At 38.9% G+C, this 19,327-nt stretch overlaps 1 protein-coding gene across 3 annotated transcripts in view; it reads left to right on the top strand.

Moving 5' to 3' along the window:
- Window positions 1–19,327, top strand: part of MYOM1 (myomesin 1) — a 114,049-nt gene that overhangs the window by 82,882 nt on the left and 11,840 nt on the right. For all 3 annotated transcript variants that reach the window (XM_063451514.1, XM_063451513.1, XM_063451512.1), the window contains 12 exons: window positions 1,373–1,569; window positions 2,327–2,453; window positions 3,558–3,742; window positions 4,626–4,740; window positions 5,048–5,204; window positions 6,338–6,444; window positions 7,750–7,794; window positions 8,829–8,965; window positions 10,326–10,470; window positions 10,696–10,755; window positions 11,902–11,969; window positions 19,191–19,304. In XM_063451514.1, coding sequence (XP_063307584.1) covers window positions 1,373–1,569; window positions 2,327–2,453; window positions 3,558–3,742; window positions 4,626–4,740; window positions 5,048–5,204; window positions 6,338–6,444; window positions 7,750–7,794; window positions 8,829–8,965; window positions 10,326–10,470; window positions 10,696–10,755; window positions 11,902–11,969; window positions 19,191–19,304 — 1,457 coding nt within the window. The remainder of the gene's footprint in view (window positions 1–1,372; window positions 1,570–2,326; window positions 2,454–3,557; window positions 3,743–4,625; window positions 4,741–5,047; window positions 5,205–6,337; window positions 6,445–7,749; window positions 7,795–8,828; window positions 8,966–10,325; window positions 10,471–10,695; window positions 10,756–11,901; window positions 11,970–19,190; window positions 19,305–19,327) is intronic.

Here is a 19,327-nt window from a genome sequence, read left to right as displayed (position 1 = left end):
ATGGAACCTTTCATTTGTCTGTCTAATATGTTTTTTTAAATCATACACAAATTATTTACTCACGTCCACCTCACAACTCCTCCTCCTGTGCTGAGGTATTCATTAGTAGAACCGTGTGTTGCTCTTGATACAGTAAGGAAGATGTATAAAAGAATATTTGGCCCATAAGTGGTGTAATTCTAATACTGTCTATTTAGGCCTGAATTGATTACTCTTAGATAAACATACCAGTGTAAAACAGAGCCGGAACATGGCCAGATTAACATGTTTTGATATAGGGCTAAAGTCTATGTTATTTCTTTTACTTTTTCCATGCTCAATTTTGATGTATTGGAATTACTTTTTTTAATTCATTAATTGCTTCCCAGACACTGCATAATACTCATACTGAAATACACGTTGTAGCTGAGTTTTGTGTTATGTGCCAACTCAAAGCCAGATATGTAACTTTGCAATCACACTGGAGGGAGAATTCAGAGTCCATGTGGAGTGGACTGGGTTACATTGTGAGGAGTTTGAATGATGTGCGTTTAATCCCAAGTACCCCTAGATATGTTTCCTGTTAATGATTCATACTGTAGTGTTTAGCATTGTTATATTATCTGTCATGTTTACATACCAATGATTGATGGGATTTAGCTGTGGGATTACCAACATTGTTATGATGGCATTGAAGGTTCCAGCAAATGCATTTGAAAAATCTCTTTATATATCTCTATATACTTTATACATCTTCCTCATTAGATCACGAAGACCATTGCAACTCAAATATAGAACATATAAGCATTTATTGTCACCAGGACATTGTAACTTAACCTTTGTCAAGCTTTATTGACTTCTAGCATAAGAATAATATATTGAGTAAATAATTTGAGGTGTATGTTCAAAATATTTATTTTTATTCATAATTATTGTTTTCATTCAGATTTATTGATAACTGCTCCGTATCTCCATACTGTATATATTTAGTACTCTAATTATGTTTTGTGGTAAAAAAGAGAAATCATTGCACCCTAAAAATGCACATTTCACAGGTCATAAGTGCATTTCATCCCTTCACCCAAATATGTTCACCGAGTTTTATATAATTCATATGTGCAATTCCATAACACTGCTTCTGTTCACATCTTTGTATTGGTGTTGAGCAACATTTTTCTAATATGGGTGCTATTTTGTAATTACCAACTTTATGCGTCCATCTAATGCAGTTATGACTATCGTATGGCATTCAAGCTACTATGGACTTGGTTTTCCGGGATGCACAGCTAACAGCTGCATTCTGGGAAACGGTCTACAACAGCTGAAGCTCCAAAAGTTAGCCATTACTGGTCTAATGAGTTTTCCTAACACTCTTATTATGGTATTGAAACAGCCACTCCATCCCCACCCTATGATATCACTCTTCTTGAAAGTGTCCGTGACTCCATGGTTATTGGATGGAAAGAGCCCAAAATCACAGGAGGAGTGAACATTCAAGGTTACTACATCGACTATCGTGAAGTGATTCATGGTGTACCTGGACCATGGCAAGAGGGCAATATTAAGTATATCAGTGACAGAGCATACAGGGTAAGATTGTTATTTCGCTAAGAATTATTTACAAGCATAAGAGATGTCATGGAATGCTCCAGGAAGCTTAAAATAAAACTGCAGTCAGAGAGTTTACCTTCCTTCATGCTATGGGATCATAATGACATCATCACAGACAGTACGATTCCATAGGCTACTGACTTCTTAGGAACTAAATTATATTTGATCTTTCTAAAACCCCCAAAACAGGCATTTAATAATTAATTATTAATTACAAATAGCCCATGTAAAGAGATTTTATTCTAGAATTCTCTAATTCTGTACACTTAAGACACGATGGCCTCATTGTAATTCTTTTGGATAAGCTGTTCAAATGATCACAACCTGCGATGATCAACACTTTTCAAACCCTGCATATAGAAATACCAACAGACTTTAATGATGATGCCTGTAGTTATATCATTTGAAAAGATTAGCCAAAAGTTGAAAAGTGGCAATATCTGCTTTCAGCCACTAGATAACACACAAAAACAATGATAAGTGCATGTAAAATGTATAACCCTCAACTAGAAAACCTGTAGCTTTTTCCAATAAGTTGACATACACATTATAAAATATATGTTAAAAAAAAAAAACAACAGAAAGGGGAAGTGTCAATGTTGAATAGTTTGAATGAATGTGTGGGGCGATTACCATGGAAACTAACCAAGTGTGTCCTGTTAATTTCAGTTCACACAGTTACTCTTTGGAAATATAGGACAATGTATCTAAATTTAAATACACATTTATGTTGTAGGTTTTGAACTTGAAGGAAAATGTGGTATATCAGTATCAAGTATCTGCTTGTAATCTGGCCGGAGTTGGAACTCCATCACAGCCAAGTAAACCATTCAAATGTGAAGAATGGACTATTGCTGTGCCAGGTAAGTAAAGGACTTGTAAAGGTATATGTTTTAGATTTGGTCAATTAAAGAGAAATTACAGTTATTCATTCTCTCAATGAACACAACACTATTGCTGTGTTTAAAGGGTAGAATAAAGCAGTGGAGGTATGTAAAAACACCTACTGTCATATGAGGTTGCATGGTGTTAGTAGGTATTAAACAAGTGATTAATGTACTTCATTTGTACACATTAATGTAATGGTTGGAAAATATATGCAGAAATGTGTCTAAATGTCTGAATATGTAGTAGCCAAATCTGTAAGTCATGGCACCCAAACTTACTGGTGCTCCGGCATGGTGTGTGGTATAGATGTTCCTGGAATTATCCTTTTAACATTAAGTCTGTTACCGCCGGCCTCTATTTTATACCTTTGGATACTCTTTAATGATTTAATATTGTTGAACAAACGTTTAAAAATGTGTAATACTTTGTAATATTAATGTTTTAATATTGTGATATTTGTGATATATTTATATACCTTGTCTATCTATCTATCTATCTATAATTTATTTATTTTTTTAAATCAAATGCTGTAGGTATGGTATAAACCTTACACTGTTTTTCTTGGATAGTAAAATAAATAATACATATTCGTCATACGGATACCTAGGGGAGGTTTATAAAAATGTCACAAATGAAAAAATGGGATGAATACCTTAAAGTGAAGCAATCATCATATGCACTAAAAGTGAATATTCTTGCTCTTTCAATTGGTTTCCATTGTTAGAGCTCTACATTTTGGATTAGTAATGCTTAAGAACCCCTCCTATTTAGTATGTAGAACCATAATAAACATTCTCATCTATCAGGCCACAGTACTCTGTTTAACCCCTTAAGGACCAAACTTCTGGAATAAAAGGGAATCATGACATGTCACACATGTCATGTGTCCTTAAGGGGTTAAGTAATGAGGAGTTAATAATTGGCCCTTACCTGGAGATATCTTAAAATCCTGGGCTGTCTGCTGGTCATGAGTACAGTTTTGAAAAACATTGATCTAGTAGCATCTTTCTAACTGTTAAAACTGTATTTTAGCAGTGATTTGTGTACTTTATGATACTCAAAATTATTTTCTTCCCCAGGACCGCCACATGAGCTCTCTGTAACTGAAGTTAGAAGTACCTCCATGGTTCTCCTGTGGAAGTCTCCTGTCTACATTGGGCGAAGTCCAGTTACAGGTTTCTTCGTGGACATTAAAGAGGCAGATGCAGCAGAAGAAACATGGAATGGAGTGAATACAAAGCCAATCGCAAACACATACTTGAAGGTATTTTATTAATATAAGATGGAAAAAGAGAGCTGGTTAATATTTAACTTGTATTTAGTCTTTTTATATTTAGGTAATTGTAGGATTTTAATACAAAGCGAAAAGAGTTAAAAGGGAACACTCAACCAACGGGGATAACCCCTAAATAATGAATTGTCAAGTAACAAACTAAAATAAGAAACAAAAAAGCAAACAAACAAAACTAAAAAGTGCTCCCAGATAGAAATAAAAAAAATCCCTATATTGGTGAAGTAAAACTTAACCTTTATTAAATCTAGATAAAATATAATAACCACTAAAAACAAATCTATTCAAAAATAGTAAAATCTATATGCCCTACTTGGCTTGTACGTGGTAAGTGTAATATGACACCTATCTCACCTGTATATCCACAGTACGGAGGATAGCAATAGACACACCTGATTGAGCTAGTTTGAATACTTACCTTATTGTACTGTTGAAGCTTCACTGAACCAACCTGTTTATATTATAAAAATGTGCTAGATAATCTCATACCCCGCATGTTAAGCGAGGACAAACGCTTGAGGTTTGCTCTTGGGGCACCCCGAGCCTGCATGTAACATTCATTTGCACTGCAAATATGCTTATGATAATGGGAATCCAGGGGTGCTAATAAATAATTATAGATGGTGATACTAAAAACCACAACGATATGTTCAAACTGCAGAGCTTGAGAATAAAATAGGTTGTTATGGTGTACATATTGTTCCTATAATTGTGCTTAAAAGACAAAAATAAATTATTATAACAATGTAAATACATTTCATACGTACACTTTCTAATATTTCCGGGCACTGTTTAGTGTCTCACTATTGACGTCAATTAGTGACATAGATGAAAATAAATACTCCTGTGTCTCCAGATATCAGGTTTGAAGGACGGTGTTCGCTATGTACTGAGAGTGAGAGCTGTGAATCAGGCTGGAGTTGGCAAGATATCCGATGTAACAGATCAAGTTCTGGCTCAAACCAAACCAGGTACACGCAGTCTTTGTTATTTCCATTTAAACTTGAGTGTTAACAGGGCTGAGTGTTGCGTATCCTTGAAATGTGCTCTCAAAATAAATGCTAGTATATTTACAGAAATTATATTAAATAAAACATTGTCTTTTCATATAATATGAAGCTTTGTACATATTATACCATATTACTGAAAAAATATCCCATATTATGTAAATGGTCATAAGGAATTGAATATTAAGAAATCTGACCTTTTTCTGTCTGTAACTGTAATTTTTGCAGTCAGTGCAATGCTCTAATATGAATATCTTGGGATATTTTCCAGGTTCTAAGGAGGTTGTAGTCGACGTCGATGATAATGGAGTCATTTCTTTGAACTTTGAATGTGATCAGCTAACTCCAGATTCCAAGTTTATATGGTCCAAGAATTATGAAGGAATTGAAGATTCATCAAGAGTAGACATTGAGACCAAAGGGAACAGGTGATTCAATATTTGGCAATGGCAGTATTTATAACAAAATCTTTACCTACAAGGGCGCAGAGACCCAAACATTCTTCTTTTACTAAGAATATATGATGCCCCTTAGAGATTATACATACGACCATGTGGATAGAAGCACTAGTAATATTATTTGGGTTTTTTTTTGCGTATCAAATATGATGTGAGTTTGGCTATCATATTACATAGATAATGACATAAGATTGATTGAATTCACATTAAGTCACCTCCTAAATAATTATTTACAGGGTTTTTACTAAGGTGATAATTGTCAGGAACAGTTGAACTGGAAGCACAGCTAGCTTTGGAGAACTTTTCCAATTTGTCTGTTGTGTCCTTTAACCCCTTAAGGACCAAACTTCTGGAATAAAAGGGAATCATGACGTGTCAGACATGTCATGTGTCCTTAAGGGGTTAAAGGGACACTGAACACCATAACCACTGCAGCTTAATGTAGTTGTTCTGGGGCAAAAGTACTGTCCCTGTAGGCTGAGCAGTGTAAGTGCCATCTTTTTTAAGAACAGGTAGTATTTACACTGCTGACTAATGCAACCTCTAATAGCTGTCACTCGGGTAGTCATTGGAGGGGCTTCCTGGCTGCGGTCCTATAAAGATTGCAGGATCGAAGTCCAGCATCTCTATAATCTGCATGGAAACACTAAACGGAGACACCCTGTAGAGTTAAATTGAGTCAATGTATCTCTATGAGGAGATGCTGGTTGGTAGCAGCGCCGCAATTGCCGTACATGTGCTTCTAAATGCTTTCCATCGGTCAAGCCAGCGGAGCATGCTTGGGGAAAATAAGTTGAGTAAAATACTATATTTAATTGATATGAGGTAGGAGGATTCTCCAAATAGTTAGTATCAAACACTAGCGTTATGAATACATGTTTGTATTCCTACCACTAGTGTTCCTTGAAATTTGAAATTCACCTCAGTGATTAACCCTGTTAGTAGTTACATCCCAGTATAGTCAATCATTGATAGATAAAGACCTAAACATCAGACTACACTCAACCATAAATATATTACATAGACCTGCAGTAGTGAGTGTGTGTGTATATATATATAGAAAATTTTATAATTAATTTAATTATTTGTTTGCATTATTCCAGAACTAAAATTTCATTTAAGGATCCTTCAGAAGAAGACTTGGGTGTTTACTCTTGTGCTGTTACAGAGACTGATGGAGTCTCATCCAGTTACACAATAGATGAAGACGGTAAAACCATGACCACATCTTCTTGATAGTCATTAGCTATGAACAATCATCCACAGTTTGCTTTACATTGTAGAGATTATACATTAGAAAAATAAGGGCAATCTCGATGGAATGTTACTGTAGGTTATGCCCTAAAGAAACTTTATTAATACATTACAATGTGTAATGAGGCTATCAGTTCTTACAGATGGAATTAGTGGAGCTACACTTCTAAAGCATACCTCCCAACATTTCAAATTGCCATCATGAGGAACTTATGATTTAGAGGGCTATGTTGAATGTTTTAAAGAAGGATAGGTCATCACAGACCTTGTTTCTGTTCATTTGACATCCCTAAAATTGCACATGGAATGTACACTTCCATACTATAAGTATTGGATGCAAATCATTAGATGCCATGCTATAAACAATTCCCACATTTACTAATCTATTCTGCTTCAATTTTATTAAAGAGTTACTCCAATCATCATTACTACATCTGCTTTTGGCAGTGTTCATGATGGCAGGAAACTCTATGTGCAAGGTTTCTGTTTGAAATGCTGCACATAAAGAGATATCTGCAATTTTGTGCCGGGGATTCATGACTTGTAAGTCACGTGACTCATGTTCTCAGTTCCGGACTGCCTAATATTAATTCTGTGCAAAAATGACATCTGTCATCAGAGTGCACGTAGTACTGGTGACAGATGTAGGGAGTTTCTACTCTTGCAGTGAGTGTGCCTGCAAGAGTTAGCTTGAATCTTCCCTCCCTTTATCCCTGCTCACCTACCTATAGTACTTAATGTGCCTCTTTATTTATTTTTTTAATCCCCTCTCCTCCCCACCCCACCTGCTCAGAGCGCACACGTGCACTCTGAGCCATTGAGAATGGTCCAATGAAATAAAGCATTTGATTGGGCTACGGAGAGGGAAGGAGTGACATCAGAAGAGGCGTGGAGACCAACCGACACTAAATTCCAGGAAAGTTTAATGCTTATTCATGAAGATTCATTTTAAAATTAAGATGGGAGTGGAAGGGCAAGTGAATAATGCCAAATAAGGCATTATAAATTAAAAATAGTTTAGCGAAAAATGTGTTGGAGTAACATTTTAATCTCGTTTGAGTGTATAAATAGGTCAAATACTAAACACATATTACTTTTGAAAAGGAGAAAATATATATATATATTGCTTTTTGTTACATATAATGACAAATTACATTCTTGAGATAAAGTCATACAAGACGTAGTTGGTTTATTTTTCACTACAGGCCAAATAATGTTTAAAATCAATGTACGGCAATAACCCTTCTTTTTTCCTCTGCAGAGTTGAGGCGTCTGCTACAGCTCAGTCATGACAACAAATTCCCAGGTACACTTTTGATAAACAACAAACAAAAATGACATGGTAACTGTGAACAAAAACGATTATTTTTCATTTATTTTTAAATCGCCAATTAGTAGTTCATCAACTTTAAGGCTCTACTAGAATGACATACTATGAGCAAGTAAGTAACAAATGAGATTTCCAATGTGTCTTGGATAACACTTACCATCTATTAGTTCAGAAGTAATTAAGTTCTACAAACACATTAAGTGCCCCATATTAAGGCCAGGGGTTGCTACACCTTATGAAAAGATATTGCTTTAGCTGTTTTGTGAATTATTTTTAATATTTTAGTTTTATGGGTTTATTTACACATAGTATTACACAAGCATAAATAAAACATGTATATGGTAATAATCACCGTTATTGTAAACTTGTTTTGACAGGGTATCTCTTAACAGTAGTTTTTCTGTTAATTACTGGCTATTATATTTATTTATTTATAAAATATTTTACCAGGATGGATACATTGAGATTACTCTCGTTTTCAAGTATGTCCTGGGTATTTGTCCACAAAACATTGTATTGATACAATAGGATACAATATTACAAAAATACAATATACAAGCTATATATATATATATATATACACACACACATATATCAATGTAATACATAACAGGTAATAAATATATTCAACCATGACAGGTGCATTCTGTGCTGAGGTATATTGCCATAGATCTCTTAAAAGATTTTAGAGTGAATGAAAATTTGACTGTGTTCCTGAGGTTATTCCATAATTGCGGTGTAATAAATATAATGCATTGACGAATATGTTGGGTATAAATTAGCAAGATAAATGTTAATAACTTGACCAAAAATAACCTTATCCAAACATATAATTATTACTGTTTCATAATTATAAGTGTGAATCAATGTTTGGATTTATATAATTACTTTTTTATTTTGACCCGTATGAGAGATTGGCGTGCCTATCTATTGGCGTCTATTTCTCGTGGTAATGTGAGATAATAAAAATAAATTTACGACAAAACAAATGATTTTGGCAATTTTTGCAGTTATACCAGTCAAGTCTGGCTTGGCTGTTGAAATCATGGAGAAGGGACAAGTTCGTTTCTGGATGCAAGCTGAGAAACTCTCCGCCAATGCCAAGGCCAATTATGTGTTTAACGACAAGGAAATCCAAAATGGTGAAGTAAGAAAAAAAATCATTAAAATTATCCTAATGAATCATCATCATTTATAGTTTGTAATGTTTTGATGTGGAAAATCATTGAAACGTAGCTTTATGAAAAGTACATCGATGGAATATATGTAGTAATTGGCATTGGTGTAATTGTTGTGCAGGTTAAATCAATAGAATAACAAGCAAAATATCAGTAAGGCACGTAATTCGCACTAGCAAAAATCATGTGGTTAATGCAGTGTAGAGTAAAGATATACTGCCTTTTTTTTCAATTAACAGAAATTTAGCAGAATTGAAGCATGTATTAATTAAACAGAAATAGAAATTTTAAAGAAACACTCCATAAGCCAAAACCAAACAAAAAAAATAAACATTAAAAAAAATGTAGCTTTTTTTTTTTACAAGCCCACTTAGCCTTTGACCAATTTGAGGTTTCTAACTGGGAGGAGATGAGGATCTGAACACAGAGACCAGAAATGGAAGACGCAAGGGTAAAATGAGCCCTGGGGACGCGTGTGCGCTCCTAGACACAATGTGACTTGGGGTGAAGGCAGAGTGCGCTTGCCACTTCCGTTAGCTCTGTGCAGCTGAGAGAGCTGGGAAGATAGCCATTCCAGCTGTCTGATTGACATCAAGGAGGTGTTTCTGCAATTAACTATAAGGTGCTGATTTTATAAACTACAATTATACGGAGCATATACCGACACACAAAACACTTAAGCAAGCTGAAGTGCTTCATGTGTGGAGTGTTTCTTTTACGGGCTATACCTGTTTCTGTTTTGTGACAATTACAGTTGCCAACTTGTTCTTGCTTTTACGGGATGTCTCATGTTGTCGGGAGGAGCATCAATTTTGTTGCTCAGCAGTATTTAGGAGTTTAATTTTGCCAAAGGGTCAAACCAATTATTCAATTATTGGCTATAATGGGATCTAACAAGGTTATTTACTGAACGTCCTGCTAGACAAATGCAGTGAATATGACTAATTTCTGACCCAAATGGCAATTCACATATTTACAAGAGCTAATTTTGTTAAGAATTTAGCCAGCCCAATCAAATCCTTATACCTGTAAAAACATTAAAAAAATGAAACTTACTATCAAATATCTTATTTCTTCTTTAAATTTTATTTTCTTCAATCCAAACGAAAGAATAAACAAACTTTAATTCCCAGCATTACTATTGAAAATAAAAAAAGACCCAATTCCCAAAACAACAGTCGAAAAAATAAAACCAAGCCACAGCAATAACAAATACAAGCAAGCCCTGTGACTGCCTTTATAAAAACCATAGTGATTTATACACCTGACCTGCAATCTCACTTTAACTGTCTGCCTAGTATAATGGCTGGTATTTTTTTTTCTTCTAAGAAATACAAGATGCATCTGGACCCCAAGACAGGCATTGTAGAAATGATCATGGAGAAACTAGAAGATGAGGATGAAGGAACCTTTACCTTCCAGCTCCAAGATGGAAAAGCAACAAACCAATCCAGCCTGGTTCTGATCGGGGACGGTGAGAAGGACAGGATGATAATGCATTGCTTTAAAAATATATACATATTAAAATACATACTTACATATTTAAAATTTAGCACCAGGTCTGACCTTGGAATGTTTGCATATATCTTTATAAAGTTACTATAAAACTGCTACCATCTCATTTAAATAGGCACACTTTAATATGTCATGCCTATGTCTTCATTATTTATTGTTTATACTCTATCATTTTTCTCTTCAGTATTTGATAAGTTGCAGAAAGAAGCTCGATTCCAGAGACATGAATGGATCAGGAAACAAGGTGATACATACATTACAAAAATTATTATTAGAATAGAATTATTTATAATCGCCATATTCATGAAACAATTGACCAAATTCCTGATATTATTGACAGTTAATGACCGACTGAGAAGGAGACGTTTAGAAACACAAGCGGTTACTTTAATAGAGTGTTTTAAAAGTAATAATATATGTTTCTACTCAATAAGTGTCTCAGTTACTGAGTTAGGAAGGTAAATCTCAAGCACAAATCTCAAGCACATCCGCGTCGAATGGCTTTGAAATAAAGGAACACTATGGTGTTGGAAATACAAAACGTATTAATAATGCTATAGTCTCCTACTTGCTCATTAAGTGGTTGCCCTACCTCCTCATAAGAAGCAAAACGGGTTGATTTACGTACCATTTTCCCCATAGCTGTGGTGCTCTCTACATGGCTAGCCCCGCCTCCTTGACTTAGTTCATCAATTTCGATGATCTCAGACAATCCAATACTTTCCCATAGGAACCTTTGGGAAGGTAGTGAGCATGTGCAGTAAAATGCCACACTGTGCCAATCAAATGGTCTCTATGAGACCATCTGATTCAATTGAAATAGCTGAGTTTAACTCGGCTACCTATATTGGCGGAAACGCCTCTAGTGGCTATCCGTGTAACAGCCACTAAAGGCATTTTTAACCTGCAATGTAAACATTGCCATTCCTGCTGAATTACAGTGTTTTACATTGCAGGGTTAAAACGACAGGGAAATTGCACCCAGACCACATCATTGAGATTACATGGTAGGGGTGCCTATAGTCTCCCTTTAATTTGTAACTATTGTGTCCTGTGTTTAGACGCACACACTGCCATTGAATGTTTTTGCCATACATTAACCATATGCCTATTGAGTAACCCAATGTCAATTCAAGTTCAGGGTAGTAGATATTTTGAATAAATTCTGAAGCCTTTATTCAAGTATTGTCAAACTGAAGTGCACAGAAGTAAACGCAGATTTGACTGCGTAGGCTCTCCTTGAGGTTTAGCTCAGGGAGGCCAGCTAGTGCAGGAAGGGTAACCTAAAGTTTTATAGTGTATGAGTTTTTTGCCAGAATATAAATGAAACATGATAAATCTGTTAAATGGACCCGTAAAATGTACATGTCCTGTTTATTTTCCTTTAAAGGTCCTCATTTTGTGGAGTATCTTGCATGGGAAGTTACCCCTGAATGTAACGTACTGCTGAAAAGCAAGGTATGGAACTTTAACGATCAAATTTAAAAGAGATGCAAATAAGTCCGTTCTGAATACACTTCGCAGCAAGATTTAGTAACACGTGTCTTATAATTAAAAGGCAGGACACATATAAACCTGGGTTTTCCATCCTGCTAATCTCCGATGTTATCCAAATAACTAAATTGGAGACTATTGACCAGCCTGGCAGTCACTGTTGAGGAGTTAAAGCACTAGAGATTGTATAATGTGTTTAGTTGGTCTCTTGTGCAGGGCCGTCTTTAATGTTGATTTGACCCTGGGCAAGTATTTGCTTGGGCCTCCTGACCATGTCACCCCACTCCCTGGCATGCAATTAAGCCCCCCACCCCACCTCAATGCAGAGGCAGAGGTAAAGTAGAGAGGGCTCTAGGGCATGCATTTTTTTGGCCCCCCTATTGCAAGGTGGCCAAAAGGTAGATCCCCATCTGTCATGCAACTCCAACAATGCTGTGACAGCTGGGGCTCTATCATTTTCCCATGCATGCAGGGTTGTATTGAGCACTGAGCAGTGTTTGTGTTTAAATGTAAGCATGTTTGTGTATGGAGTATGTTTGTGTGAATGTAGGGGTGTGTTCGTATGTGGAGATTGCATTTGAATGTAAGCATGCATTTATGTGTAGTGTTGATTCTAGAATGCAGGGGTGTGTTTATATATAATTTTGGTGTTTAACAAAGAGATGTGTTTGTATGTACTGTTGAAGTTTGAATGCAGGGTTGTATTTGTGCAGGGGTGGACTGACAGCCTTCTGGGCCCCCGGACAAAATTAGATCCAGGGCCCTTCGAAGACAAAATATTAAAGTAGCACTATAATATTAGAGTAGAGCCGGGCTCCCTCGGCTCTGGGGAATTCTCCTTCCTCTGCCGACGTCAGATTCGAATGCGCATTCGCGGCAAGAGCCGCGCACGCATTCAAACCGCCCATAGGAAAGCATTACTAAATGCTTTCCTATGGACGTCCAGCTTGTCTTCTCGCTGTGATTTTCACAGTGAGAATCGCGGAAGCGCCTCTAACGAACTGTCAGTGAGACCGCCACTAGAAGCTGGATTAACCCTTAGTGAAACATAGCAGTTTCTCTGAAACTGCTATGTTTTCAGCTGCAGGGTTAAAACTAGAGGAACCTGGCACCCAGACCACTTCATTGAGCTGAAGTGGTCTGGGTGCCTATAGTGGTCCTTTAAGGACTAAGTAAATGTTAAAAATAATTTTAAAGTAAGTAGTCAAACCGTTTGAGAACAGTTTGACAACTTACCTGGGGTCTGCTGGGACATGAGGCTGTAGTAGGGCATAGGAGCAGTGGTGTGTGTGAGTGGTGCAGTGTGTGTGAAAGGTTCAGTGTGTGTGTGGGGGGGGGGTGTAGTGAGTGAATGTGTAGGGTGTGTGTGTGTTTTGGCAGTGTATGTGTGTATGGGGGGCAGTGTGTGAATGTGTATGGTGTGGGGGCAGTGTGTGTATGGGGAGGGTAGTGTGTGGGGGCAATGTATGTATGTGTATGGTGTGTGTGGGGGCAGTGTATGTGTGTGGGGGCAGTGTATGTGTGGGCGGGCCGTGTGTGTGTATGGTGTATATATAGGTGGGCAGGGTATGCAGTGTGTGTGTGTGCATATATATATGGGTGGGCAGTGTGTGTGTGTGTGTGTATATATGGTTGGGCAGTGTGTGTGTGTGTGTGTATATATGGTTGGGCAGTGTGTGTGTGTGTGTGTGTGTGTATATATGGTTGGGCAGTGTGTGTGTGTGTGTGTGTATATGGGTGGGCAGTGTATGTGTATATATGGGTGGGCAGTGTATGTGTATATATGGGTGGGCAATGTGTGTGTATATATGGGTGGGATATGTGTGTGTATATATGGGTGGGCAATGTGTGTGTATATATGGGTGGGCAGTGTATGCAGTGTGTGTGCATATATGGGTGGGTAGTGTATGCAGTGTGTGTATATGTGTGGGCAGCGTATGCAGTCGGTGTGTATATAACGGTGGGCAGTGTATGTAGTGTGTGTGTGTGTGTATATATTGGTGGGCAGTGTATGTAGTGTGTGTATATCAATGGGTGGGCAGTGTATGTATATGGATGGGCAGTGTATATATAGGTGGGCAGTGTATATATATATATATATATGGGTGGGCAGTGTATATATAGGTGGGCAGTGTATATATATACGGTATATATATGGGTGGGCAGTGTATATATATATATATATATATATATATATATGTATATGTATATGGGTGGGCAGTGTATATGTATATGGGTGGGCAGTGTATATGTATATGGGTGGGCAGTGTGTATATATGGGTGGGCAGTGTATGTACATGGGTGGGCAGTGTATGTACATGGGTGGGCAGTGTATGTACATGGGTGGGCAGTTTATGTATATGGGTGGGCAGTATATATGTATATATGGGTGGGCAGTGTGTGTATATGGGTGGGCAGTGTATGTGTATGGGTGGGCAGTGTATGTGTATGGGGGGCAGTGTATGTGTATGGGGGGCAGTGTGTGTATGGGGGGCAGTGTGTGTATGTGGGGCAGTGTGTGTATGTGGGGGCAGTGTGTGTATGGGGGGGCAGTGTGTGTATATATGGTTGGGCAGTGCATGTGTATGGGTGGGCAGTATATGTATATGGGTGGGCAGTGTGTGTATGGGGGGGCAGTGTGTGTATGGGGGGGCAGTGTGTGTATGGGGGGGCAGTGTGTGTATGGGGGGAAGTGTGTGTATGGGGGGGAAGTGTGTGTATGGGGGGGCAGTGTGTGTATGGGGGGCAGTGTGTGTATGGGGGGCAGTGTGTGTATGGGGGGGCAGTGTGTGTATGGGGGGGCAGTGTTTGTATGGGGGGGAGGGCAGTGTGTGTATGGGGGGGAGGGCAGTGTGTGTATGGGGGGGCAGTGTGTGTATATGGGGGGGCAGTGTGTGTATGGGGGGCAGTGTGTGTATGGGGGGGCGCAGTGTGTGTATGGGGGGGGCAGTGTGTGTATGGGGGGGCAGTGTGTGTATGGGGGGGCAGTGTGTGTATGGGGGGGCAGTGTGTGTATGGGGGGGCAGTGTGTGTATGGGGGGGCAGTGTGTGTATGGGGGGGCAGTGTTTGTATGGGGGGAGGGCAGTGTGTGTATGGGGGGGCAGTGTGTGTATATGGGGGGGCAGTGTGTGTATGGGGGGCAGTGTGTGTATGGGGGGGCAGTGTGTGTATGGGGGGGCAGTGTGTGTATGGGGGGCAGTGTGTGTAAGGGGGGCAGTGTGTGTATGGGGGGGCGCAGTGTGTGTATGGGGGGGCAGTGTGTGTATGGGGGGGCAGTGTGTGTATGGGGGGCAGTGTGTGTATGGGGGGGCGCAGTGTGTGTATGGGGGGGGCAGTGTGTGTATGGGGGGGCAGTGTGTGTATGGGGGGGTAGTGTGTGTATGGGGGGGGCAGTGTGTGTATGGGGGGGGGCAGTGTGTGTATGGGGGGGGGGGCAGTGTGTGTATGGGGGGGGGGCAGTGTGTGTATGGGGGGGGGGCAGTGTGTGTATGGGGGGTGGGCAGTGCGGGCCTGCTTACCTGTACAATGTGATGGTTTTCTCCCTCCATCTCCTGAAGCAGCACTTGTCAGGCCAGGCTCCTCTTCTCACCCTCCATCCATGCTGTGAGTGCTCCGTGTGAGAGGGAAGCAGCGGGTGATGTCACTTCCTGCCCCCCTCCCATCCTCACACGGAGCACTGAGCAGGCAGAGATAGAGGAGACCTGGCAGAGTGACAGTGAGAGGTATGCTGCCAGGTCTCTCACTGAATGATGGGAGGGAGGTATTAGCAGATTGATGGGTTGAAGGGGCCCTTCGACTCATTATGGGCCCCTGCAACCTTCTTACAGCACTTTCTTTAACTTCCTTCTGCTGTGGAGATCTTTGATCTCCACAGCAGAAGCATGGCTGTGCTGCCGGGCCCCCTGACTGACTCGGGCCCTCAGTCAGTGACCGATCTGCCCGACCTGTCAGTCCGCCCCTGTATTTGTGTGTAGTGTTGGCGTTTGAAAGCTGAGATGTATGCACATATACACATGCACTGCCAAACACACAAACACACACTGTGATACACATACACACAGATACACACACACACCAAAACACTTGCAGATACACAATTATACACACTGACACACATGCAGCTATACAGACACATATACACACACTGACACACATACACAACCTGACACACATGCAGATACACTGACACCACAGATACACACACTGATAACATACAGATACACATATACAATGACAACATACAGATACACATATTGACACATACAGACTCACAGATACATAACCTGACACACATGCAGATACAAACACTGACACACATGCAGATACACGCATTGACTATATACAGATAAACATGTATACACACTGACACACAGATACAAACAGACAGCTGTACACACTGACACACAGATATGTACATATATATATATATATATATATACACACACACACACATTGACACACACACACTGTGACAGACATATTGACACACACAGACACACTGTGACAGACATACTGACTCACACAGACTGACATACTGAAACACACACATACAGGCATACTGGCTGACACACACACACACACACACACACACACACATACAAACTGGCACACAGACAGACATACTGACACACACACACACACAGAGACATACTGACACACAGACATACTCATACACATACTCACACACAAAATTTACACTTTTAAAGCCAGTTTCCTACTTTTGCAGGTACCTTTCCTGGGGTCAAGTGTGTTGGCTGGGGTGCTTGGGAGTTGGGGTCTGTCTCTGCTTGCTGGCTCTCATACTGCCTCCTGGCTCTGTCTCCCTCTTGCGCGGCTCATCATCTCTGTGGGAGGAAGTGACTTATGGCCATATCTTCTTCCCATGCTGCTGTAAAGGGCCTGGTCGCGCTGTTAAAGGGCCACAACGCCCGACCGGGCCTCTGATGAAACATGCTCACCGAGTGGCTTTAGTGTATGGGCCACCCGGTGGGCCCCCTTAGTGTGTGGGCCCCGGTGCAGCTGCAATACCAGACCCACGGGCCCATGAAAGGGAATTTTTTTTTTCTGGATGCGGGCGGTGGGGCCACGGGGCAGCTGTATTGGGCTCCCAGGTGTAACTGGGCCTGGAGCAGCTTCACCGTTTGCCCCGCATTAAAGACGGCCGTGCAGTAGGGACAGGGAAAAAGTGCGTGCAGCAGGGACAAACATGATTCCGGAGTACAATAAACTGATTGCTGAGAAGAAGTGTAACACATTATATTAACTGTAAGAAAACCTAAAAAATGTATGGTTTATTTGCAAAATAGTTTAATCATTAATTATACCCTTACTTGGAAAGTGAGGTGCTAAAAAGCTCTCTGTGGCCAAAGAAGATTAGCCTATTTTGATTTTGGCCCCTGCCTACTGCAAAGTTGTGCAGGTCTGCTTTACAGACTACAATTAATTCTGCAAAATACATGAAAATAAAAATGTGTATACTACATTTTTGTAGAGATATGGTTGCGAGCAAATGTTAAAGAAAATTAACTTTTCTATATAAGGAAAGCAAAATGTATATCTTGAGGCTCATTTTTTCATGTCAGTAAAAAATTTAACTCTGTCAGCATGCTCACCTTTTAAATGTACTACATTATAGTTATAATAACGACAATGTAAATAACTGGTTTCAAATCCCTCCAATTAAATCAGCAGTCCAATTTTTGTGACCTACTTTTTCAACTTCCAATTTTAACCACAATGTTTTAAAATGAATTACTAAAATGGTAGATATAACAAACCATTAAAAGAAAACAGAAAAACAAGCGTTATATAGAGGATAGTAGTACACTTACTGGCAAGGCTCAACTATATACATTTTGGAGAGAAAGGAGGGATAGAACAGAAATTGAATTATCTATTTAACTGATGGATATGGCAATCCTAAATCCTACTGGATCCAAGGGAACTAATCTGTTATATACCTGTTATCCTGTTCTTGTAACGTGATCTCCACAATCCCTTTCACATTGGAGATGTATTGCTTGAGCATACAAGGGATTTTTTTTGCCAATGGCATTTTGCTGCAGTTAAGTGTTTTTTTTTTTTCCATTAGTTAATGTAAGTGCAATATAATGTAGTAACATCTGTGCAGACTGATAAGGTAGCAAAGTGTCTGAGTTTAGGTATACTAATATGTACGGTACTTTGTACCAAAAAAGAGAAATATCAGTATCGGCAACTTACCATATTCAATCTGTGGTCAAAGGCTGTACAGAAATACATAGTGGACCATTGAGTTTAAATAAACAGTAGTTAATGCTAGATATCAGGCTATGCAGACATGGCTGTTTGTTTAGTAGTCTTGTGTCTTCTTGTATCTGACTACTGAGATGTACATTTATGATAAAAGCTCCATCAATCTGAAATTGGAATGATGTGCAGAAAAGAAAGATATTTTCTCAAACAATTAATTTATGAATATAATATAAATTGAATTCAAGTTGAAGATAAAGGTCCCGGGGTACTCCAATGTTCAAAATAGGCACATTTATTAGGAACACAGTGATTCCAGCAACGTTTCAAACCAAGTGGGTCTCTGTCAAGCTAACACACGCTATCATTAGTGAACAATTTATAGGCAAAACAATCATTATTCAGTGAATTAATTAACCAATAAAAATAAGGTATATAGTGAGTAACCATCTGCATCATATGTGCCTGGAAAAGGCATCCAAAGTGGTAATTATCACAACACAAGCTACAATGAATTTAAAAAAAAATAAAAATATATTTAAGTCAACTGTTTGGGGTTTGTGCTAGCCCGTGGTTAGGGAGCACACATTGAATTGAATGAGTGCAGTTCCTTCTCTTCTTTATTGTTATACAAGATACGTACATTGAGGCATTATAGATTTGCCTGTTTAGCATGGGTATATACACTTCAGATTAATATGATTAATAATGAATAAAGTACAAAAGGTCAGTGACTAAACTATAAGGAAGAAAAATAGCCACAAATATAAAATAATAAATAGTCATAAAAATAGCTATTTATGTATTTGCATTCTCATTGTCTGACTCAAAGCCATTAGTGCACTTTCGTGGATGTTAAATTGACAGCTAATTAATGTTACCCAACAATAGGAAATTGCACTGGTAGTAAACATTGTGCCTTACTGTGTTTTGTTTTACTTGTGTTATCATAGGTTGCTAATATTAAAAAGGAAACAAATATTTCCTGGTACAAAGATGAGATGGAGATAATGGTGGACGAGAAGCATGACTTTAAGGATGGTGTAGTCACTTTACTTATAACAGAGGTAAGTTACTGGGGTCAGTATCC

The sequence above is a fragment of the Pelobates fuscus genome, chromosome 4, assembly GCF_036172605.1.
Source record: "Pelobates fuscus isolate aPelFus1 chromosome 4, aPelFus1.pri, whole genome shotgun sequence".
NCBI classification, from domain to species: domain Eukaryota; kingdom Metazoa; phylum Chordata; class Amphibia; order Anura; family Pelobatidae; genus Pelobates; species Pelobates fuscus.
This window is presented reverse-complemented; position numbering and strand designations above follow the sequence as displayed.